The following is a 26,173-nucleotide window of genomic DNA, read 5'->3' as shown; positions in this document are numbered from 1 at the left end:
TTCTTGCACCTTTAATGTACAGTGTTAATCTGATACACTGGAAAGCAGCAACTATTGTGAAAATAGATAAATTGTAGAGTCACTTTTTAGGCAAAATTTCCAAATACTCACTAGTTCTAGCTCCTCAGTGTGAGGATTTGCTGCAGATTTTTTCACATATTAACTGAATATTTTTGGCTTTTAGACTGCTGGTGGGGAAAAAAAAGTAATTTAGCGGTGTCACCCAGGGTTCTCACTATTTTCTGATATTTTATTGACAGTACTGTTAAGCAATTGATCGAGAATTATCTGCAGAATAAAGCAATAATAAAGTAATCGTTAGTTGGAGGCTAAGTAGACACACATTGGCTATAATTTTAGAGGTTCTGTGCCAATACTAAACATCCCCAGGAGCTCTGGAAGCAAACACAGGCGGACGCCGGTCTCTACAGGCAGCCGTCCATTAGTCCATAAGTGTCTCTTTCGGAAACTTTGTCACATTTCCAAACCAAGAAGCGGTTGACATGCATGAACCTGCGTGCCAATATGACAAATGTAATCCTACACCCACAGATCACTTCAAGACCCCCCTTTGTGCACTTTCCACTGGAACCTCTAATAGGTTGAAAGAATTAAAGTGTGGCATTAAAGTGTTGGACAAAGAGAAAAATGCTCACATGTTCCTCTCCAAACTTGCCTAATATACTCTAGAAAAAGCTCAGTTTACACTGTCAGTAAGTGGTTTCTCTGATGGTAGCTTTATTATCTGTGCAGGAGGCTGTCTTCACAAACATTCTAAGAATACTTTCAGAGTTGCTCCTAGCTTAGCCTAAATAATTCTAGCAAGAAGTCCTAGCTTAAAGGGATAGTGCACCCAAAAATGAAAATTCAGCCATTATCTACTCACCCATATGCCGACAGAGGCCCTGGTGAAGTTTTAGAGTCCTCACATCCCTTGCGGAGATCGGCGGGTGGAGCAGCTAGCACACCTAATGGTAGACAGCGCCGCAGACTGACGTCCAAGAACACAAAATTGAATCCACAAAGTATCTCCATACTGCTCATCTATAGTGATCCAAGTGTGCTGCAGCCTCGACATAAAAAGTTGTTTCGAAAAACATCATATGAACTCTGTTTTTAGCCTCACTGTAGCCTGTAGCTCTGACTGCTTCTCTGTGCTCCGCGCTCATGTGTGCACGCTCAGGGTTATCAGTGATCTCTGAAGAGCAGCAGTCTCATCAGTACTGATGTCCAGATTCTCAAGTGCAGGCATTGCCAATTCCCAGTCTGAGCAGCAAAGACTTTCCTCATCCGTTGGCATTGCTTTGCATTTGAAACAACTACACCACCAGGTTTCCAGTGCTCGACTCCGGTACTCTGCGTCTGGCTGAGGGTTAGGCTCGTGAGCTGTGGTGGCTGCTTCATCCAGGAGCCTGAGTTCCATTCGTATACTCGGGCTCAAACACATACGGCTCAACAAAGAAATGCTGTTCCTCCTCAATTTCAAAGTCTTCAGACATGTTGGGCTGTCCTTTGCTAAAAGACCGTAGTGCAAATTATCTTTTAGCTAATGTGGTTACCGTTGTCTCTCCCTGCAGTGCACGTGTCACGTGATGTAAACAAGGGTGAGCAAAGCTCATGCTTTCGCTGGTCTCGCGCAGGCATGCACACGTGAGCACGGAGCACAGAGAAGCAGTCAGAGCTACAGGCTACAGTGAGGCTAAAAACAGAGTTCATATGATGTTTTTCGAAACAACTTTTTATGTTGCAGCTGCAGCACACTTGGATCACTATGGATGAGCAGTATGGAGATACTTTGTGGATTCAATTTTGTGTTCTTGGACGTTAGTCTGGGGCGCCGTCTGCCATTAGGTATGCTAGCCGCTCTACCCGCCAATCTCCGCAAGGGATGTGAGGACTCACTTCACTTCACCAGAGCCTCCGTCGGCATATGGGTGAGTAGATAATGGCTGAATTTTCATTTTTGGGTGCACTATCCCTTTAAGAGTGATTTAGGAAAATTCTCACAAAATTTTACCTTTGCTGAAGGGGTGTGGTTGACCCTGTTGCTAACATGCTAACTATTATTTCTATGTCACTAGTCACTTGAAACAAATTTAGGACGATAGGAGACGGGTTGAAATAAACCGAAATTTCCCTTTAAATATGTGATCGGTTGTACTATTGTGAGCCTACAAGGTGAAAACATCAAATGAAAATGATGTGATTTGTGTCACAATATGAGACTGTGAAATGTTGTCATTGTTAGTGTGATTACCCTGCTGATGGAAGGTAACTTGACATAGACCCAAGTCATCACTGCTGAACTGTATCTTTTTTCAGTTGCCAAAAGTCTTGTGTTGTGATCACTTTCATTCTGGCTTTATAGTGTTATTACATTGAAGTTGCACTCATTGGGTCCCCTCGGCCATTTCAAAGCACGGTTGCAGGATTTTTGTACGCAGTCATCTATATGCCAATGTCATGGTGTATTTCAGCTGGTCTCTGTAATCATGTGTAGTTGCCCCTGTTATATGTTTCTTACGGTTCATTTGTAGCATATATTGAAATACTTTTTGGCTTTTCTTTGCAGTAATCTCATTAGGTGTTTTATATTGCTTATTTTAGAGCTGTATATTTTTATTTTGTATTTTTGGTCTATGTTGTATGGCTGTAAGTTTATGTTTCCGCCAGTCTCGGCCAGGACACTTTTGAAATGGAGATTTTTAACCTCAAGGTTTTTTTCTTATAAAATAAAGGTTAAATAAAGTTTAAATAAATAAATAAAATATTGTGTTGGGTGGGAGATGTGAGTGCATCTCTAATGAGATCGCTCACAAACATTATCCCTGCACCATGTAATATATGGAGTTTCATTAGCTCACAGTCATTCAGTATTTCTCCAACCTTTTTTTCTTTCCATCATTTTATTCTCTGCTTAAGAGTCCTTAAAAGTCCTCCTGAACTCCGAACACGTTTTTACCTAAGGAACTTATGTTGTCCAGGATCTAATCTTAACTGTAAGGGGGAATTTGTACAAAACGTCATATAAACGTCTATGAGCTATCTCAGAGTTTCGTCACTAGGAGTAACTCTCTATACTAGGAAGCTTTGTGAATTTGGCCCCAGATTTGCTTTTTGAGGAATAGCTTCCATGTGATCTTATTTTTTGAATTAAAGTAACTCAGTGCCATGAAAATACCAAAACAGAACATGTTAGATTTCAGAGATTTTGAGTCATTTCCAAATGGGAGATTAAAGAAGTAGTTATTCTCTTACCAGGTCTAAATCAATATCAGGGCGTGATGGGGATATTTCACACTTAGAGTGCCCTTTGACAACAAGCACTTGTCCCTGCTGAAGAGTCCTTGAACAAGACTCTACTGTCTCCAGCTGCTCTGTTGCTGGCCCTGACCTCTGACAGCCATCAGTGGATCAGTGGGGAGGGCGACACAGTGAAAAAACTGAAAACCAAACCAGCTATTTTTGGGGAAGAAAAGATGTCCTGGCTGAGAGTTACTGGTGACTACGCCTGTAGTTATGTACTGGTTTTAATTTTACAGCTTTGCAATACTGCTCCCAAGTAAACTGAATTCTTTTCATGTGTTTGGTTGTTTATGATTTGGGAATCTGTCCTGTTTTCCACCAGTTAATACGACACACACTCTGTCCACTCATCCTTTTTTCTCTCTGTTTCATGTCATTTGAATCTACTCATAAGGTGAACTGGAACATTGTGCTAATAGTTTCATAAACTATCTGGGAAGCTATCACTGTATCTGGGATGTTTGGATTCAGCTTTGTGTTCTCCTGCCATCATCAAATGTTTCTCTCGGTTTTAAGTAAGATGTGTTCAGTAATCATGCTGACGGCCAGTTGTAGATTTTTCCATGTTTCATGTTTTTAATTTCCTTTTACATTTTTTTTTTCATTTCAGATCTATCATTCCCCAATTCACAAGCAAGCTGAAAGTAAGTCAGTCATCATAATGCTCAAAGCCTTACATTGTGATGTTATGAGATGTAGACACAGTTGTACTTTACATCTCATCTCACTGAATGCATCAGTATTCCTTTGTCTGAAAATAATTGTTTGCTTTTAAATCTGCCCATTTTTGTCTGTCTTTTACTTCTACAGTGGAGCTGAATGAGTTCGGATTCAAGTTTGTGCGAAAGTGCATCAATTATGTTGAAACAAAAGGTAAAGGGTCCTAATAGAGGTTTATCCCACCTGTGTTTAGTTCTGTTAGTTTGCCTATTTGCCCTGAAGGGGGTGTAGTTGAGTCATAGGTTACATGACAAAGAAAAAACCCCTTTATTATAATACTGTAGTCTGAGATAATAGTCTACTTCAGATTGTACGGAATTTTAATAATCACATTTTATCCTGCATTATGAATGTCTGCCTGTCTAATTTCTTTTAAGAATATTTTTTTCCACAATTATTTCTTTAACAAAAGCCATTCTCTCCATGCACACTTAACCTTGGAAGCCCCAATGACTCAAAACTATCCTGACGGAAAATGTAACCTTATAATTCTACAGTCACAATATGTTTCTCCAGTCGAGTGATTCATCTTGCAGGAACGGAGTGAAGTGCTCCGGCCATTAGCATGTCATTTGACTCATGATACAAGCATGGCACATTATTCACTCTCAAACTAAATGGTTAAATTAAGCGTTCACAATCAGCGAAGAACATCTGCATCTTAATTCAGGCTCCTGCAGCCTCTGAAGAGAAACATGTGGTACATCTCCACTGCTCTGTATTTGTCCAGATTACACTCCTGTTCTCTTTGCCTCCCCCTCTCCTCTTTCCAGGACTCACACAAGAAGGAGTGTACAGAACAGTTGGAAGCAACATCCAAGTGCAGAAGCTTTTAAATGCCTTCTTTGGTAAGGAAATAAGTCTCTGGACGTGTTGTACATCTGTCCATTCACTGTGTTTCTTAAATTGGGCTGATCGTTCTTTTTGAGTAAAACAAAGCAGGTTCTGCCACTTGATGACAAGAATGAATGACAAAGAAATATCAGCAGCCTGCTGACTCTCAGTGCCCCTGAGAGTCCTCCCACCTTAATGTGGCTGTACATTGTATTTTTATACAATGGATCAAATGGCTATGCATTAAAGACGTCGTTTATAGTGGCAAACTGGCAAAGAATTATCAGCCGACTGTGCAGGTCCCTTTAGCTCAACTTAGCTTTAAAGAGTCTTTTAACTCATTGCTTTGATTTTCAGGCTCTCAACTTCAATTTAGTTTCTCACCCTGGCTGCTGTCATAGCATTGTTTTCAGGAGCAACAGGCAGCTGTTTTCAGTAAAAGAGCTCTGAAAAGCCACAGTACACTATCTGCTCAGCTCCAAACAGCAGATGAACAAAATTAGTGATGAGCTAGCAGGTGAACATAATGCAGCAGTTAGCGACTGGAGAGCCAGATTTGTGCCTCAGGAGTATGTAGAGACCAAAAACAGAGCTACAAGAGAGCGAATATTAGACTTACATCCACCAGGTAGACACAAACACAACTCAAAATCAGTGCTAATGTTGCTCTGTATCTGCTGGGTGTATAAATAAGCAATTGTTTGGTAACAAGTTAACCAAATTAGCGTTAAAGGAGATGATATGTCAGTGATTTTATACCCGAGAGGCATCAGTCATTGCAGGCCTGAATTATATTTGTTAAATACTTTTTTTTGCAGCAGATAATTCAACTTCCCAGAGTGGGAAAAGCACATGTATAGTGCTAATGACTGCCCTGTTCTATTTAAGTGTCCCAGTAAGCCTGACTGTGTGGCAGTCATTTCATTTCATTTTATATTTATTTAAAAGGGACAATGTACAGCTCAAACATAAATGTCACCATTTGATGCACACAAACACACACACACACACGCACACGCACCCACACACACACGCACAAAGATTTATCAATACATGCATAATTTCAATACTCATTTTTACAGCATCGATCCACCCGTACTAGCTGCGCTTTCTCACTCTCTGTTATTGTTAACGTTTACTACAGTCATCTCTGCTAGGAACCAGGAATAAAAGTTATTATTGTCATGTTTTAGTCTTCTGTATTTTTTTTTTTAATAAATGTTTTAAATTGTATGCCCTTAATGTCAGTTTTCCCTCATGGTATTGGGGTCATTATTTAATGACAGCTAGCACATGTCACAACTTTATGGTAACTTTAACTAAGGTGTTAATCACAAGTGGTTACCAGTGCCGTTTACATGGGATTTAACATGATGACATTAAGTATTTTCTGCTTGTTTGTCCCGATTTGCTCCTTCATAGACCCCACAAACCCAGGAGATGTGGATCTTTACAGCAGTGACTGGGACGTTAAAACCATCACAAGTGCACTGAAGTTTTATCTGAGGTATGTTTGTGTGGGAGCGGGAGACACAAAGTTCATGTGAGGAAAATACTTTAGAACACTCTGTAGTTTCAGATCTGTGGCTGATTCTTTTACTGGTGTTTTATCTGCAAGACACATTAAATATTATGTCACATTATTATGTAGCAGTAATTATCGTATTGTTCAGTACATCTTAATGGGTCAAAAGTCTCCGTTGATATTTTGCATACTTGCTCTTTTTATAAATCCTTGATATGCAAGGATTGAGGTATTTTCCAAGAATCTATTTAGTTGTCTGTTGTGTGTATGTGCAGATCGAGACCCAGATGCACATTAAAGCAATTGGCTGTTATTAAAATAACAAATGCAGCCTTGACAGAGGTCGCGCTCTCTGAGTGCTTTCCTGTGTAATTGTGTAACAAATGAATGCTGCTTTTTGTTTTTTTTCTCGTGTTTGATGTGGTGAGTTATATTGCAGTGCAGTCTTGTTTACGAGTGTGTGTATTCATCAACAGGAGCTTGTCTGAACCTCTGATGACCTACAGTCTACACAGAGACCTCATGTGTGCTGCAAGTAAGGAAATTATCCAGCACTAAGATTAAGGAGTTTTGTATGCGTGATCACATCTCTTTGGTCTCCTTTTTACACTCTGTTCTTGGATCTCGACATACCACTAAAATGTATCCCAGACTCACTCAAAATCTAAAGGTGTGCCACAACATCCCCTTAAAAAAATGTACCTAAAGTCTTAATACTTTGATTTTGCAAAGATGATAAGAAATATTAAATTATGTATGCGTGGAACAAATTGTCTGTGTATATTTGTACACTTGTACAAGCCCTGAAGGGCCATACACATGCCACGTCTTTAATCGCCTGGAAAACACAAGGTCAGGCGCTCTATGCAACTCTTGTGCCTACTCTATGCCTGCTTTCAAGGGCTGGAATTGCTTAACAACCATAACAAGTGCCGTATCATATTCTACTTGTAGGAAATCCTGATTGCAGAGCTGCTCTTCTTCCAGACAGTTTTTCAAATGTGTATTGGGCCTAAAATATTAGACGTGAGACAAATGTAAAGCTCTGGCTCGCCCTGCACCAAACTGACCAACTTCTTCTTCGTATTTAGCACAGACTGATTTTTACAGAAGAAGGAAAAGATATCTGTCAGCTGTGACTGGTTATTCCTTGTCACATGACATGCAGTGCATGCTGCTGCGTTCCAACAGTTGAACTCTGTTTATCTCAGGGCGTAGCCGTCACACCGTGAAAAATAGGACTGATGCTTGGGTTACTGTTGTGTTTTGATTTCAGATACTGTATTGTAATCATAAATTTTCCATGTATCTTATGCACCTGTCCACCTATTTTAAGGTGGATAAGTGCTGCCTGGATAAAAACCTAGATGACTGGTACAAAAACAGCATTTGTACATTAATACTGTGCAGGCGGCAGGTTCAGCAGTTTAACAGGCATCACGAGGTCACTCTGAAAGACACTAAGAAAAACCTGAGTCCTCTTTTATTTATCTGTCCCACAATGTCATTGTAAAACTGAGAAGACAATGAGTTTAATAGCACCAGCCTCATTCTGTCAGTGTGTTACAGTAAGACAACTGGAGGCTTCAGTTTCCCTGGAATGTCTTTCGGTGGTTAAATGGGTGCTCCTTGTTATACGGCCTGAGTTTGTTTTGGAAACTTTCTTTTATTAGTGTCATGCCATTGCAGTGTATGACTGTAGCCTGTTCCATATTGTGTTTAAACATGTCATGTTAATATATAACTGAAGCATTTCTGTTATCATCACAGATATTTTCACTGCACCTGAATTTTAAGACATACCAACATTTCAGTGAAAACATTTGAAAAGCAGGGATTTCCATACCCACATACAGGGGCAGAATTTTGAATACAAATACAACACAACCATATTTTTAATTATTGTGATATTTCTTCTTCATGAAATGGATGGTTGTAACAAAAATATTTCATACAGCAAAATACAGCAAAAAGTGATGAAACTGATCAGTATATCGACTCACCCCAGAAGCAAAGAAGTGCATAGTAAAACCACCCTGGAGATAGTGGAGGGTATCTACTTAAACTCATTTAATCTTCCACCTATTGCTTGGATTTTGTTTAAAATTGCACTGATAGTGCCCCTATGTCTGCTCTACACCTCATAACAGTGTGAAAATCAAAATGTGTATTTATAATAGAACTAGACCAGGGGTAGGCAAGCTGTGGCTCCAGAGCCATGTGCAGCTCTTTAGCCCCTCTCCAGTGGCTTCCTGTGGCTTTGACAAAAAAAACAAACCCAAAATGGTTATTTTGTATTATTATTTTAACATTCTCATTTTTATTTATCATTGTTGTAGGCCTAAAGAAATTCTTACATCCTCCAACTGTAAAAATGTGTAGCTGATGCACTGTTTTAAAATTTCATTAATTTAAATGTGTGTCATACGTTGATGGCCTGGCACCTTTACGTCTAAATCTTGCAAAACCTCAACAGTGGTGGCTAGTCTTGAGTGTCCCTAGCAAGGCAAGCAGTAGATTCCAAATCCAGAAAAGTTAAGTACAGAAATTAATAGCGGGTCGACAGATGTGTTTGCTTTCACCGCCAATGCTGCAAAGTTTAAGTAACAAATAATCATAAACAGCCGATTGCAGAGGAGCAATCTTGTCTCATTTACACCTATTTTTAATGTAAATAGGGTAATTTAGACTTAAAATGCAGTGTTAGCATAGGGCTCAAATGTGTTTTGCGGTTCCAGGCAGATTTTTTTAAAATTATTTTTGGTCAAAAATGGCTCTTCTGATAGTTATGGTTGCTGACCCCTGAACTAGACCCTAGTGGATTTGAAATATAAAGTTCTAATAGTCAGAAATTTCACACAGACACTTTTTTTGAACCTTCACTTGTGGTAATATATGACGATATGTTCAGGCTGTCACACTGAATAAGAAATCTGACACAAAAACAGAAAAGGTGGTGCAAAATGACTAAACAGCATTTGATATTAATCTTGATATGTAGTAAAGGATGCAGAACCTTATGGACCTCCTTCAGACCTTATGGAGCTCAGAAATGTCACAATGTTTCAATGAGACTCTTTAAGATCCAATATAATAGATACTGTTAACATTTTTACAGATTGATGCAGATTATTATTATTTTTTTCTCAGTTATTCTCATTTTCATTCTATAAAATCTCTATGTAAACTTGTTGTATAATTTAAAGCTGTTACCTTTTTACAACATGTTCATGACGTAGGTCTACAGATACTGCAGATAAACTCTATATTTTTCATAAACTCTTTGTATCACAGAGTCTGATAACCTGGACTTCCGACTGAGTGAGATTCATTCTCTTTCCTACAAACTACCAGAGAAGAATCGGGAGATGCTGGAGATGCTTATCAAGCACTTGGTGAAGTAAGTGGCAGCAAATATCCCTGTGATTTACTGTTTTTACTGCTCCCACGGGACCTTTTGCTCTCTTTCCAAAATGATCTGAGATAATGTGTCACTTATTCAACCCATCGTGATGTTTGGTGACAGTGTGTGCAGCCACAGTGAAGAAAACCGGATGACCCCTTCAAACATGGCTGTTATCTTTGGACCCACGCTAATGAGAGCGAAGGAGGAGACAGTGGCGGCCATGTTGGACATCAAGTTCCAAAATATTGTTGTTGAGATTCTGATTGAGGACTCCAAAAAGGTTAGTTTTCAGACAATGCAGCCTTTGTCCGGTCTGAGATAAAAAAAAAAGGTAAAAGACCATCAAAGTGAGTATTTTGTAACACTTAAAGGAATAGCTTACCATTTTGGGAAATGTGCTTATTCCTTTCTTTGCCGAGAGTTTAATGATCAGGTCTTACTAAGAAAGAGAATAAGTGTATTACCCCAAATGGCAAAAATGTAATGCTTCTAATTTGATTTTGTGCAGCAGAAGCGTTTGTTTACTTTAGTCATCACCAAGTCACTAATGTTGATGAATGATTGTTCTGTGAAAAATAGCAGTCATTTGTTTTCTAGATTTTATTGTCATTTATCTCCTGCTTCCTCTCATGTATATAATTGCATTCATTCAGTTACAGGCTGTAGTAACCACTAAACCAAAGTGTTACTGTAACATTTTTTTGTGATTACAGATCTTCAGTTATATGCCAGAGGACAGCACTGCCCCACCTGTCCCTCCTCCGCGGATCACCCCGAGAAAGCGGCAACCCATCACAATCTCCAAGCGGCCACCTCGTGTTTATCCAGCTCTTAGTCACGACCACTTGCAGCACACAGAGAGTAATTATCAGCCTCTCTTGGCTTGATTGCCATCATCATCCTCAGCATTATTCCACCCTATCTGTGCTGGATGTACAGTAGATTATTTTCAGAAAGATCTGAGCCACAGCACCCCTGCAGGGTCCTTTCTTAACATTTTCTCAAGTACAGAAAAATGTGATTTACTCTAGTGTGTGTGTGTGTCCATCAAATACAATTCCAACAAATGATTACATAATCCTAAACATGGAATTTGTCAAAGAATTCTTTATTGTCTTATCCTCAAGTGTTGACAGTAAATTCCTCTGATGCTTTTTTTTAAATTTTGAGAACAAATAAACTTACGGATTCTACATTTTTTATTTCACATTAGTGTTTTTTTCCAAGGCCTGGGGCTAAATGGTGTACTTTTCTATCTGTTTAAACCCCTTATTAAATGGGTGTGTCTCCATCTTCTCATACACTGTGACGGAGAGATTTGTTGCACCAGCAGCTTTCCCTCTCTGCCTTGGTTAAATAGTGATTTACTCTTAACTTACTGCTTGGTGTAGCCAAATAACCAGCTCTTTATGGCTAGTCCAAACATTGTGTTGTGGAAACTGTGGTTGTGTCACCAATTTAATATTTAATCATTTATATTCTGTAACATTCAGTACATGTTTCTCTGTGCTTTGCATGTTTTGCACACTAAAGTGTATTTGAACTATTTCACACACAGAGGAAAACATTTACATTTGACTGATGCCAGAATTTACTGTACCAAGATAGGAAGAGCAGCAGCCCATTCTCGTTCTCAAGGTTTAGTGGTTGAGTTTACTCCAAGTACCACAACTTTGCATTAATGGTTATATTGTTTCTTTACAACAGATGGCCAGAACGACTACTCTGCCGTGGACGGGGAAGTCTCAACCAACCCTGTTCCCCTTCAGCGGACAAAACCTGTAAACTGTCCTCCACTCGTTCCAAGAGAACCTCCTCCAAGACAAGCGCTGATGCCCAGACCATCTATCCGTCAGGACAGACACTCAGACTCTGACGCTGGCAAGATAGACGATACAAGGCAAAGGCCAGATTCTTCTTCAGCAGCAAATGGGGAGTCTGGAGTCTACGTGAGCAGAGTGCCATCCTTCCAGAGCAGAAGACCACCTCCTAAAGGCACACCAGCCAACCGAGAAGGTATGATGAACTTTCTGTGTTTATATGGCTGTAACTTTTTAAATCATGCTTGTTTATCTCCAACTAAACAAAAAAAAAAAAATTAACAGTATTGGCCAGCTTTTGAGAAGTTCATCTGCTCATTTTCCCTCCGTCATGTGGCTCTGTTCAGTCCCTCAGAATTATTTTTCTGTCTTGTTGATTAGTTTTTTATTGACTCTTGTTGCGGTAGAATTAACTGTGGTGCCAGTTGTGTAGCTCTTGATGACATGGCCTGTGACGTGTTTAGGCACAGTATCCTCGCTTTACAAATTAGTCTTGGAAGCTGTTAGTCATCTGTAATTGGTTTTCCTCTGTTTTATTTATTTTTAAACAAATAAAGCCTTCTTTTTTCGCTTGTTTGTTTCAAGTTGTTACTAAGTTTGATCGCAGACACAAAGTATTTGCCAAGTTTGTTGGTTTTCTATTAAGTTATTTGCCTAAGAAAGTATGGATCTAAGCAAGCTCCAGTTCTCAGCATGTAATTGTATGGATTTTTTGTTGTTATGACAGAACATCCATATTATAGTTAATATGGATGTTATTCCTAAACTGTTAATCCATCACAGCCTCTAGTGTTTCATTTTGCTTTTTACTGTTTTATTGCAAAAACCTTTCATTCCTGTTTGTCCTCATACATTATTACATTACTTTTTTTTGTAGGAGATTCTGAAGGTCTAACCAGAACGAGGTCCACAGAGAAACATGCCATTTGCAGACCCCCTGTCAGGCCTCCCGAGCCCCCCTCCAGATTCCCTACTCCACAAAAGACCCCGAGTGCAGCCAGCAGCGAGGGCACGGCCTCATCCTAGTAAGTGCTCTTCAGATATCAAAGAGTCTGTCTATGCCTTTACGATACTGGTCAAGAGGTCCAGTAAATATTCAATAATGGATCTGCTGTTTTAATTAAAAACAGTAAGGCTCATAATTTAAACAATCTTGAAGTGGAGCCAGACATTCAAAGTAACAGAGTGTCAGAATCAGCAGCCCACAAGGCATTAGTCGCTTTGATGATCAAAACTGTCCAATCAAAGAATGGACATGTCGCCAAGAGCAGCCAAGGGGCGATTATTTTTCAGATTCTTTATTCCCAGGATTAGTAAAAATGCTACAATCAATATTATTATATTAACAATGGATTACTCGTACTGTACGTGAAAAAAGTAGCTTGAAACAGAGGTGTGGGCTCAAGTCACATGTCTTGGGCTCAAATTTGGTGACTTAGGGCTTGACTTCACAACATCAAAAAAGACTTAACTTAGACTTCAGCCTCAATGACTCATGACCTAATACCTCCCCCCAAGCTCAAAGATTAAAAATATGTTATTTAAAAGGTGTACCACAAATCAATTGATTTGCCTTTATTCCCTGAATGATCTAATAGAAACGCTGTTCCCAGCAAGTCAACACAAAATTCCTCAGATCCATTTAGTTTGAACAAATCCGACAGCGTCCGGTGAAGTTGCAGGAGAGAACCATGAAGAACTAATGTTACTTTACTGAGTGCAGGTTGGAAAAACTGATACTGAAGATAATTTTGTTTGTGTACAAAAACTACACAGTAGTCAACAAAAAATGAATTGCAGTATGCAACACATGCGAGTCAAAAACTACAGATGCAGACACAAAAACTTCCAACTTCATTCGACATTTGAAGTTGCTAAAATAGCAGTAAACTGAGGCTACTATTAATATAGTAAGCAAACTAATCTTTAGCTAACATTAGCTTAACAGCTAAGTAACTTTTTGACAAACTTGTTTCAATAAGCAAATACAGATTTTCAAAAGCATTTTTGTAAATTTTATGTATTATAAGTCTATTGTTAAAATGACATTACATTTGGTGAAGAGCACATTATGAGTAGTTTAGGACTCAAAACTAAACGTTTAGGACTTGGGACTTAACTTGGGACTCGTCAGTTTTGATTTAGGACTTGAGTGCAAAGACTCTGGCTTGTAGTGAAGAACCCACAGGGAATTGTCACTGGGTTCTGCAGTTCTTCTCAGCATTACGGAGCATTTTAGTATCTTTGAGCTCATTGTTTTGGTTTTACAGACCACAACTGTACTGTTTTGGTTTACTCTGTCACTCTCTAGTTTTTAGATGTAGCACGCAGCTGTTTTCATTGGTTAAAAATCTCCAAAAACCCACAGGACACACTACCTGACAAAAATAACATCTAGCTGGTGAGCATAGTTTAGCATTTAATAACTAAAGATTATATATTTCCCTCAGGAGGTGGTGGAGACCAAAAACAGAGCTACAAGAGAGTGAATATTGGACTTAAATAGACCAGGTGCCCATAAAATGACTCGTACTAATGTGCGAGTACTAATGTTGCTCTGTAATTGCTGCATTTGTGAATAAGCAGCTGTTCGCTAACAAGTTCAACATATCAACTTAAAGGGTGATGATATGTTGACAAAAATATTAGGGTTAAAGTTTAAGTCATTTATTTCATTCTTGGAATAACAAAGTTGTTGTCGCATGGTACTGATTTTATTGGCTTGTTATCTTGTCTCAGACAGGCAGTTATCACAAGAAAATTTGTTTGTTATCTGGAGATAACTAGCTAATTTACCTAATCTTGGGACATTTTGACTTGTCCTAACAGGAGAAGCAGAGGTGTAACTGATGACATTAACAATGGCTCTGTTCCATTAAGTGTCTCAATAAGCTGTTCCAGTGAGCCTGCACGAACAATATCAGAGAACTGGAACACTTCAATGGATTACAGTCATTACTAATGTTTTATCTTACAACTGTGCTTTTTCTGCTATAACATGCCCATAAGTCTGCCTTGATAAAGGCTTACAAAAAAAACATGGTTGCTTTTGGCTTTCATAGATAAGTACCATGCAAATTTTCTACCCAAAAATCGAGTGCAGTCTACCAAATAATATGTGCTGACTGTTGGATCACAAAGGATTTACTGAAGTGGTTCACATGTAAGATGAATCCAGTATTTCCCTACAATACCAACATGTTGCTTTTCTTCTTTTTCTGCAGTGTCGCCTCAAAAACAAAGTTTTTTGAGAATGCCTCCAAGCACATTGGCAGGTACGTCTGTTTTTTGTCTGTGCCCCATTTTGTCTTTTTCTTTAGACTCTAATCAGACATGCGTGTTTTTACAGTACAATAGGTGAAAGTTAATAAAAACACAACAGAAGATTAAAGTTAAGATCTTCCTCCTGATGACGTAACTATGGAGATGGAAAGACACATGTCGTCTTTTATGATTTGCTTGGACGGTCCAAGTTAAGGTCCTTTCTACCCTCCCTGCGCTTGCAGTGATAAAGGCTGTAAAAGAAGAATGTCTGAGTGGGAAGAGTTTGTGGGAGTTTTATCAAAGAGTTAATATTTTTTATTGTAATCACCTCTATTTGTGTTCAGTTTACATTAACTTGTGGCCTCTTCTGACGGATGAATTTGTCATTTGACCTTTGGACAGAAGAAGCACAGATTGTGACTTTAGCAATCATTATCCCACAGCTGTAATATGAATACGGTGTGATGGAAGGACTCAGATCTCTTACTGAAGTATTACTAGGAATACCATATTGTGAAAATACTCTGTTACTTAATTGGACTCATCTCACAGTGTGATTCGTAATGAATCTGCAAGATCGCTACTATCACACAGTGTTTATGGGCCTTAAGGCAGATCATGGGTGGTCTTGTGGTTGAGCTGAAGCAATAAATGGATTTGTTTAATTACCTTTTTTTCTCTTCTCATTTAGTCCACCACCCTCTCCGTCATCAACAGTGACAAATGTGAAGAAAGAGGTGAGATTTACTGTGATTGCGACAGAGCTAACATCATAAAAATACATGATAGATTGTTAAGAGTGTACCTATGTTATAAACTGAAACACGTTTTTCAGTGTCTTTTTATAAAGTTAAGACAAACTGTGTTTTGTCCTCAGAATTAAAGTTACGGGGATTCACACCACATCAGATGATCTCTGCATGTGCTGTTTGTTGGGTGCTGATCAAGCTGGAGGGAGTCACCATCAATGAACTCAGTGATCTTATCGCATAGATTGAACAAGTGGTTCTTTGTAGACCTGAATGGATGTATTTGATTCCATTTGATTTTTAATAGCATGAACGATGTTTTGAGGCAGCGCAGTAGCAAATGGACTTTTGAATGAGCTCGCAAAGTAATTGTCTCGGAGTTTGATGATTATTCCAAAGTTAGGATGGAGTGACTGTTTTCCCCTTGTTTCAGGCCAATTGACAATAATGTCAAATAATATTACAATGTTTTGTCATTTTACAGTGTTAAAAAGTTTGAATGGCAAATTTCTTTGGAGGGAACTAACTGCCATAACTGGTTATAACTGCTTACTTAGACGTCTTCTTGTCCAAATGCTTACACTTGTTTTTAGCATTGTAAAATAGATCTCCCAAAGAAGACTAATTGATTAAATAGGTTTAATCATTATTAATCTGAAGAAGTAGATTTTTAGTTAAATATTAACTTCTTTATAAAATGGACCATTTAATGGTCTGTCAAGGAGCCTAATGAAGAAATTTCATTTTAAGATAAATTATTTCCATGGAAGGTATTTTAGTTTAGGTTCATTCAAAGAAGAATATTTAGATCTAAATTTAAATCATGTATGTCAGGTCAGACATAATGAGTCATGTGGCCATAAGTCACTTTTTAAGAGGCATTACAAAGAAGTATTGCTATAAAATGTCAGCCTGTATTCCACTCAGTGTTGTTTGAGTTTAGATAATGAATGTAATGCTAGTGTTAGTTTAATTGGGAAAAATTAAAACAGTCACTAGTGACCATTCCTTTCATTCCGCTTCTGACTTTGGTGTCGCCCACTTCTTACCTAATGAAGGTAGATCAGGTTGCACAGGAGAGACCTTGAAGTTTACCTGAATTTGTTGCACCTCAAAATAATAGGGATCAAAATGCAGGTCACATAAGAATCAAAAGTGATTGTTTCAATATGTGAATATAACACTCCAGTGTTTTGTTTTATTTCATTGTTCTTAATATGGTTATGTTAATTTTACACTTGTTTTATTTTGATAACCCGACTTGAAAATTCTGGTTGTTTTCTGGTTGGATTTGTTTTCATAAAGTTAAATAAAAATGAAAAAGTTCTCAACTGCACTCAAAGCTTGAAACAGAGCTGTGTGTTGACATTGATATCTGTGTTATTGCATAATGTTGTAATTCTATTTTGCTTAGTCAGAGAGCTAATGTTTGAAATCAATCATATTACATCTATTTCACATGCATTTCATGTTGTTGTTTTTTTTTGTTGTTTTTTTTTTAATTGTGACATATTCTTTGACTAATTAATTTAGATGTGTATTATAATGTGGTGCCAAACCTCTTCATGCCATCAAAGTGAGACAAACAACTCATGTAAAAATGAGCTTATCTTTGTGTTCAGTTAGAACACTGAACTTAAGTTAACTGAAAGTAGAAGAGGGGTTTGTAGGGTGTATTGTGTCAGTACAACGACTTTAAGATCTGTTCGGCCACATTAGAGAAAACAAAATGTTTCACTCATGTTTCTGGTGACTGGCTGTCCATTCACAAGGACATTAATGATGGAGACTGGTACATCTAAAAAACAAACCTCTCATTTGGTATCAGTCTCCGTGACAGCTGGCACTTCTTATGACAAACAAATAGCCTGATGTCTTGAACTGTGAGAAAGATATGTTGTGTGGGGAAAGTTTTAACTTCTCTAACATATTTGTTGTGCTTTTAAAACATCCAATCAGAAGCATGCAGGGGAATATGATGGGGCCTGACAATGAACCCTGTGGGATCCCAAACAAAAAGAAGTAACTGTTGCTGTCATCTTTAGCTAAAAATGTTGGATTGGAAAGATGTTTATCTTTCATCTCTGCTATGACAATGTATAACAAACAAGCAGCAACCTCCAAGGCTAAAAATAAAGCCAATGCGTAAGTGCCAAAAACTGCAGTTCATCGAACGGCCACTCGAGTCTGGCATCTGGAAGTCGCAAACCAGTGGGTGATGTCACAGTGACTATGTCCATTATTATAAACAGTCTATGGTAACAAAGTGTAAGGGCTAGGCTATCAGCTCTGTAAAGCTGTAAATAGACACAATAGTGCTTTGAGCAAAATGCATGCTAACATTGATGATGATGTTGCTGGTTTTAAGCAGGTATAATGTTTACTGTATTGGCTATCTTAGTTTAGCTTGCAAGCATTCTAATTTAGTCAAATGTGAAGTATTGGGCACAGTGTCATTTTGACACGATCATAAAAAGTCGCAGGATCACTAAAGTGATTACAGTTCATCCTGAGAGGAATATGACAGTGTGTACTGAATTTTTCATGGCAACCCAGCCCAAAGCTGTTGCCACTAATGTCAACCTGCTATTGGTGCTAGAAGAAAAGTCGGAGCATCAGGCAGCAAAGGGCTATTGAGTCGAACCCGGGCCGCGGCGGCAACAGCCTTGTACATGGGGCGCCTGCTCTACCACTAAGCCACCGACGCCCCGAGCATGTCTAACTATAACAAATAATCATGATAGTGTGGTTTTGAAATTTTGAGCAGACATAAGAGAGCCATCTAACTGTGACCACAATCTTTTCTGAAACTCAATCATACTGCCTTTAATAACAATATTCATGCGTCATGTTTGCATGAGGTTTGACCATTATTTACTTTGATTCCTTTGAATATCCTGCCTCTACAGGAAATACATACAATTCAAGGAGCAAGATATTGTCATAATGCAAGTTAAGTTTAACAGTTAATACAACAACCTTTTCCACCTGAAACATACCAAATGAAAAAGAGGAACAGTTCCTACCATTATGCGCTCAGTGGTTCAGTAAATAACCTCCATTTTTTTTATAAACCTGTTTGCAGTCAGACATTGTATTTATTTTGCCATCTGCTCCTCCCGCCACATTCCAACCTTCACCACCAGTCAGAGCCTCGCCTCCTCACCTCGGCCCTCTCCCTGTACCTTGATTTCTACCACAACTACAACTACAACTACAGCCTCAGCACTGGACTTGGTGGTGAGCTGGCTCACATCAGCGACCGGTGGAAATTCCCTTGTCGATTCCGTGCCAATTCATATGACCTTGAGCTTCAGTAAATTAATATGCAGCCAAGTGCTAGACTCTCAAATAAGAGAGCGTGTACAGAAGAACAAAAGAATGTGTGTTCTCACTAAAGCGAGCGCACTGTTTACTGAACGTCCAAGCTAAATTAAACATGTATTTAGTGCTAATGTATTTCCACTACTACTTTACTTTAGGAATTTACCATCTGATATTCGTTAAACATTTTTTCTACTATTTAGTCAGTAGCACCATGCTTACCAGCTATTGAGATTTGAGCGTTGTCTTTTCCATGTTTAATTTCCCCACTTGCCCAGCTTTCATGCAGTGTACACATATTGGAATCCAAATTATTAAAATGAAGTAAGCCTCTTTATGACTCAAATCTGAGTTATTCCCAGCATTTTCATTCAAAGACGACATAACCTGCATTGGAGTTAAAATGATGACATGCCATTTGTACTACTTTGTGCCCCGTGTCTTGTATGATTGCTTGAACTTTCAAACAAACTCTTATCCCATCCAGAGTCAAAATTATTTTAATTCCCTTCAAAAGATGATTAAGCTTTACACCTTGGAAAAACACACACACATATTGAAAAACACACATCACAAAAGGTATAAATCACACAAGAGATGACTTTAAAAGTGTTGGGACACCAAAACAGACATTGAACTAATCAATATATACAGTTACTGTAGCATGTACAAAGAATCAGGTTAATATGCAGTACATTGGACACATACCAGCTATTGTCCATTGACATAATACAAACACTGTAGCCGACTGTGATTAAATTATATAAGTATTAAAAATGTACAGGGCAATTAGGTGGCTCATTGAGGTGCATGACCCACTGACACTGGTAGTGCCTTCAAATTCCCCATGTGTAATGCATAATAAAGCTAAAACAGCATAAAAAAATCACAACAGTAATTAGAACCAGCATTAATTTCAAGGATAAAGAGTAACAAAATGTTTACTACAACAAGTCTTACAATGTAGTGCATTCAGGAAATATAAGAAGGCTTGATAGATCCCTTTCAGAATTTTTGAATGTGATTAAAACTTAAGCATTTTATGCTTACTTAAAACACTGATACTCCGAATCACTGGACTGTTTTTGTTCATGCGAATACATATAATCTGGGATCTGATCACGTTTTAATTCCGTGTGGTTTCAACTTCACACTGAAGCGTTGCTTTCTCAAATGACAGCAGACACATTCATTCAAGTGTTGGCACTATAATAATTAGCTCTTTGGTGGGTTCGAGTCTCATGGATCACCTGAACTTGTCCGTAGCTACTGATTCCATTTCTCTCCCATTCCTTTTTACAGAGCAAATATTGTATAAAGATGAGATAGAGACATGAAAACAATTACCCCTGCAGATGAAGTAAACGACTAAAAATGCTCCACTGAAGTTTTTGCATGAATCAGTTACAAAAAACTGTAAAAGGGACTGATATCACTGTACACTGTACAACAAAATGGTGTCATATCTTCTGACAGATGTCCCATGCTTTGAACAGTGATGGAACTGACTACGTTTACATGCACAAAATATTCTGATTTTTGCCTTGATTTCAAAAAAGGCAATATTTCTACTAAGCTGTTTACATCGCTTATGAAAATGAATATTCTGCTAATATTCCTGTTTACATGCAGCCGTGGACACTCTGATTAACGTGTCCTAACACGTCGTTTATCATGTCAAAATATAGAAAAGTGGAACGGCTGGAGCCACTTGTCATTCTGGTTCTTTGCATCAAAATAGGACTTTTTTGAAGTCCTCTTGAAAAGGTTGGTGATGCGATATTTGTGCATATCCAAAAAACAGTTGATATCCACCTCTTTCATAATTAAAAGTAGGTGTGTTTCTTCTTCTGACCAGAAATGTGGGCTTTTTTTGGGGGGGGGGGGAGGGGGGGGGGTATGCATTTCTACACCAGCCTTGCAAACAGTTGAAGAGTTGGTTTTAGTACAAGGTCTACATGACAATGCGCAAAGCTGACCGAAAACCCCGGCTGAGATGCATTTTCCGAATGAGCTGCATACACGTCTGAAGAATGCTATTAAACCCTGAATAATATCTGCATATCCTGCATGTCTTAATTTGAAAATGTTAAATTTGTATAAAGGCCTAATTCAGAGTATCCAAAAAGAATACGCTGTTTACATGACCTGCATCAGATTCAGAATATTGTCATATTCATGCAAACGTAGCCACTGTCAGTCAGGATACAATAAACAGGAGAGATACATGGATGTCCGTGCATTGCTTTGTGCAAAGCTAAAAATGATGCATACAGTTATACAAACACATGATGCATGCATTTAAGCTCGAGAAAGGAATATGGAATTGTTAGAAAGTGTTGAATTTACAGAGTAATAAAACACTGTTGCAGAATGTACCACAGAAGTAAAGTTGAAGTTTGTGTCTGATTGTTATAAACACGTGGACCTGCTACACCTCTGGTTTATTCACTGAAAGACACTATTTCGGTGTGATTTACACTCTGCAGGAAGTAGACCACCAAGCTGTATGTACAAAGTGCCTTATGTTTCACCGCCTTGCTTTATGTTTTATAAACAAAATACAAAAACGATAATTGTATTCAGCTCCACGAATGAATACTTCTCAACAGTTTTGCTCATGTGTCTTTGATCAGTTATCTTCAAGGCATTCCATAGATTCTTCTCTTGGTTTTTATCTCTGAGGTTTAGCAGGGCCAGTCAAGGACTTCCACATTCTACATCTGAAGCCTTTCCAGTTGCAAGGATGGCTGTAAGTTTCTATTTGCTGCCCTGCTGGAACATTAACTCCCTAATCTCAGATCACTGGAACTTTAAATCAAGTTCTCATTAAGCGTTTGACTGTATTTGGTGCCATACTCTTCTCCTTGTGTCCCTACAATCTCCCAGTCCCTGCTGCTGTGACACAGCATGATGCTGCTAACACCATGTTGTCTATCATGGATGGTGTACTCCCAATATAATGCACAGCACTAACTGCGGGCAACTTATCTTCCTCTGCTTCAAGCTTGTAATTTATCACATGCCTTTGCTTTGCTTTTCGATGCTTTATCATAAATGCAAAAATAATCTGAAGGGGAGTTTGATACTTTTTATATCTAACCAGACACAGTTTGGCATGCAGAAGAGGGCATGATATCTCTGTGGCAACTTCTTCAAAGTTGCATTATTAATATTCAGTTATCATTAACTCTATAGCTGTGCAGTGGAGAAATAAAGTATCAAGACTTTTTAACAAACTGACAGTCTGATCTTTTCCAATTTCCCTCATGCCCAGTACCTGCGTTAACAAGTTCATCCTCTACACAAAGTTATGCAGGATTTTTCTGAAAAACAATGTATAGACTCATACAGAAATAAACCCTCTAAATTATCACTTATGACCCACTAGCAGCGTGAGACTGCCCTCTGCATGTGTTTACTCATTTTCTTCTATTTTCTGTGCTCAGGACATTTATAGGCGTGTACCCCCACAGCGCTCAGGTGAGGTCGAGGCTTTATGAAAAAGAGCAGCAGGAATCCAAGAGTCACACCTATATTTAGGGGCAAAACCCCAAATGAGAGTGAATCTGGGGTTGGCTTTCACTTTCACTATCACTGGCGAGTTACTTTTTACAAACAATAACTAACAATCCTGCATAGTATACCTTCGATGCTTTACAATTAGTGACATCAAGAAAATGGCTTTACACCTTTGCTGCCAATGTGATGAGAAAAGTTTCTAGGTGCAGAGTGACGATAAACATGCAGTGTGTTTTAGAGACATCTGTATTGTGCTGCATTGGCTCAGTCAACAAGGGAAATGTGCTGTTTACAGTTTAACAGTACATAACGCAGGTTTTTTCTTTCATGACCGTCACGTAGCTGAATGTAACACTATGGTGTATTTTGTAAGAACTGTATTACTATGATTTTAAATGATAACTGGATGGACATAGTCTTGCATTCATATTTTCACTGTGAGATAAAAACAAATATATTGTTGACTTCAATTGCATTCAGAACCACTTCAGTTAAATGATAAATACAACTGAGAGGGAATTTTCTGCGATCATAGTAGTTGAGAGGGATGTGAGCCCACACCATAAAACTTCAATTAAACGCCCAGTCCCTTTTACTAGCCTGGTGTGGATACACCTATTGACAAATAAATGCCTGTCTCAGTTAGACGCCTGGTCTGGTTGCCAAGCAGTTCATTTTTTTTCATAGAAGTTCTATGAAAACCAGGTTGTTGGTTACCTCAAAGGATGTGTCCAATCCTTGATTACCTTGTACGTTATTCATACTCTTTTAATCATTAAAGGTTCTCAGATCAAAAGAATCAAAAGGGTTTTTCATAAAAATTAATCCAAGCTGTGAGTATTGTTTTAACAGGATAAAGTGGTGTTGTGTTGGTACGCCAGGTGCCGTAATCCTCGAGTGCTGTAACTCACTCTCTCTCTGATGCACTGTCTGTCAAAGCGAGATCAAATTAGTCACAGTTGATATATAATCTGAAGCCTAGTTTTTACACAAGTAATATTCATACTGATTCAAAAATCATTTTGATTGTATTTCCTGATTTTTGCTGAGCAACACTTTTGTGTGAAAGGAATTAAAGGCCTGTCCCAAATATAGGCCCGTTGATTTCAGTGATTTAAGCAAATAATAGCATGGGCTATTAATTGAAGTTTTACGGTAGTTGGCTTTCCATATCAGTAACTAATACTGTGATTGACTTTAATTCATTATTTACTTTCTAATGAATGAATGAATTAATTAATTAATGAACTTTCTAATTAAGATGTCATATGTCTACACAGTAGACATTATCCTTATCTGCCCACCGGCAGCACTAACACTACTGTATATTCAAACAGCAGGAACATCTAATATTTTCAAGTTTGTGTTTTACAGGTGGCATTCTTGACTACCATCAAGGATCACTACACTGATTTTCACAGTAATGACTCAGGCATTTTTTTGTATTGCGCAATATTGACACACTTTAAAGCTAGAGCTGGTAACTTTTATGAAAATAACTTTGCTGCAATTGTCAGTATATTCTGAAAAAAGTACATGAGACAGATAATCTGTGAAGAGTTTTATGTCCTTCCTGCCTCTCTATTGCCTCTAAAGGCATCCACTAGAATCCATGGCACCTAAAACAATCAGTCAGAGCTGAGGAGTTTCTATTGCAACTGTTAGTCATGTCGGTCACTGCTCATCAACTGTCAAACTGTCATACTCAGCAGCACTGATCAAATATGAAACAAAATTTTGTTAGTGCATTGCCTATTTCTCTCCTGTAATGTTTTCATAAACACATTTTAATGCACTGTTTAGTTGTAAAATGAGAAAGTTTGTGATCCTGCTGCCATGTTGGAAGCAGTCGACTGAAGTACCAAGCCCTGCCCCCCAGCCAGACCAACTGTCTAATTTTACAGCTAAACAGTCACTAAAATATGTTTCTGAAAACATTTGAGGCGAGAAATAGGTAATGCATTAACAGAACCTTGTTTCATTTTAAGTGCTGCCTAGGTTTGACCGCAGTTCACCAGCATTGATTGACATGATTGGCAGCTGCGTTAGAGTCTCTTCAGCTCTGACTGGTTGTTTTCGTTCACATGCAGTCAGACCATGAAGAGAGCTACAAACAATGGAGCAGGAAGGATAGTGTGATTTTTTTCACTGATAATCTGTCTTATCTAGTGCTGCGTGAATATAGAGACAGTCTCGGCAAATATGGAAAAAGTTATTTTTTCTTTAAAAGTTACCAACTACAGCTTTAATTTCACACCAGGGTTTCAGGATTTTGCCGATTTGTTAGGAAGTTTAATTAAAAAAATTAAGTAAGATTTAAATTTGAAAAACAAATTCTAGATCTAAATTTCAGATTTTAAAGCACTTAAGTAGTTAAATTCCTCCAAAGTTGTATGTACTAATTCTGATTTCACAAGCAGGGACTTAGCAGATGCACCTGAAGGCATTGCTTAGAAAAACAGTTTTTTGTGAGTTGACTGGAAACAAGTTTATCTGTGTGATCTTATTCACATCTACTCTTTAGACTGTCCCGTTTATTTATCTATTTTTTAGTATTTATGAATACCTCGTCAAGTTTATGTGATCAATCAATCAATCAATCAATCAATCAATCAATCAATCAATTTTATTTATAAAGCCCAATAACACAAATCACAATTTGCCTCACAGGGCTTTACAGCATACGACATCCCTCTGTCCTTATGACCCTTGCAGCAGATAAGGAAAAACTCCCCAAAAAAACCCCTTTAACGGGGGTGATATGAAGATCACATGCAAAACTTCCAAAAAATGTTTTTTACCTGCTACTTTTATGTTGCTGTAATCATGATTTGCAAACTTACTGTGTATGTAAAGTAGCATCTCTGCTCCTGCTAGAGACACAAACTCTCTGCTCAGACACAGCAGAGCTGTCAACAGGTGATGCCTTGCAGCACTTCAGATAAAAGCTTTAACAGTTCTGAACAAACAATCTCAATTATGGCTAAAAGGAACAAAAAAACTTGAGCAACAAAATAATGATTACAGGATAGGGCTAAGAGCTATTAGACTGAAGATAGGGAAACAGTAGCTTCGTTAAAGTTTATGGAGGCAGCAAAGATGAGTCACTTTTTGATAAATAAAAAAATCCTTCTACTTGTGAAACAAAATCGGTTTCGCCAAACCTGCCAGGATCTTTGGTACATGTACTGAGATTATTTCTCCAATCATCTCTGGAAAGCTGACCTTGGTGGGGAGCGACTGAGCCTGGACAAAAAGGTCGAATGTAAACTGGTGGAGCTTCTTTACTGTCTGAAACAGATGAAACACAAATAATTGACATCATTTGAATGAACTTTACTACAAGTAGCATTTTGACAATGACTCAGGAAACATAACTCATAACATACGGCACAACCAACTAATGAAAAAATGTGAGGATTGGAGAGCTCTGAATCAGAGTAAACTCATCCATTAGTTTTTTTTTCCACTCTGCAGGACATGATAAGATTTTAAGGTGTCAGATTCTGCTTGTACAAACTTGATGCATTTTTCTGTGGGCTATTAGAGACACAGCATCCAATGTGATTTAATAGCATGCACTGCCAAGAAATGTTTTAGGCAAAGTAACAGATTTGCTCTTGCTTTAGCCTGTTTCCCCTGCATGTTCAATCTGGTCAAATGCAACCACAGATGTCTTTCACAAACTCCATATCTTTTCCTT

At 38.2% G+C, this 26,173-nt stretch overlaps 2 protein-coding genes across 2 annotated transcripts in view; one reads left to right on the top strand and one right to left on the bottom strand.

Annotated features, from left to right (window-relative positions):
- Positions 1-16,960, top strand: part of ophn1 (oligophrenin 1) — a 28,471-nt gene extending 11,511 nt beyond the window's left edge. The window contains exons 12-24 of the mRNA XM_033643520.2: positions 3,917-3,950; positions 4,117-4,179; positions 4,800-4,874; positions 6,283-6,367; positions 6,862-6,920; positions 9,680-9,785; positions 9,912-10,071; positions 10,505-10,652; positions 11,499-11,807; positions 12,489-12,636; positions 14,836-14,886; positions 15,567-15,612; positions 15,753-16,960. Coding sequence (XP_033499411.1) covers positions 3,917-3,950; positions 4,117-4,179; positions 4,800-4,874; positions 6,283-6,367; positions 6,862-6,920; positions 9,680-9,785; positions 9,912-10,071; positions 10,505-10,652; positions 11,499-11,807; positions 12,489-12,636; positions 14,836-14,886; positions 15,567-15,612; positions 15,753-15,758 — 1,290 coding nt within the window. The 3' untranslated portion in view covers positions 15,759-16,960. The remainder of the gene's footprint in view (positions 1-3,916; positions 3,951-4,116; positions 4,180-4,799; positions 4,875-6,282; positions 6,368-6,861; positions 6,921-9,679; positions 9,786-9,911; positions 10,072-10,504; positions 10,653-11,498; positions 11,808-12,488; positions 12,637-14,835; positions 14,887-15,566; positions 15,613-15,752) is intronic.
- Positions 16,961-25,078: 8,118 nt separating this feature from the next.
- Positions 25,079-26,173, bottom strand: part of LOC117246210 (androgen receptor-like) — a 34,304-nt gene continuing 33,209 nt past the window's right edge. The window contains exon 8 of the mRNA XM_033610012.2: positions 25,079-25,761. Coding sequence (XP_033465903.2) covers positions 25,603-25,761 — 159 coding nt within the window. The 3' untranslated portion in view covers positions 25,079-25,602. The remainder of the gene's footprint in view (positions 25,762-26,173) is intronic.

Source organism: Epinephelus lanceolatus, chromosome 11 (genome assembly GCF_041903045.1).
Source record: "Epinephelus lanceolatus isolate andai-2023 chromosome 11, ASM4190304v1, whole genome shotgun sequence".
Taxonomy (NCBI): Eukaryota; Metazoa; Chordata; class Actinopteri; order Perciformes; family Serranidae; genus Epinephelus; species Epinephelus lanceolatus.
Note: the sequence above shows the minus strand (reverse complement) of the source record. Positions and strands in the feature narration are given on the sequence as shown.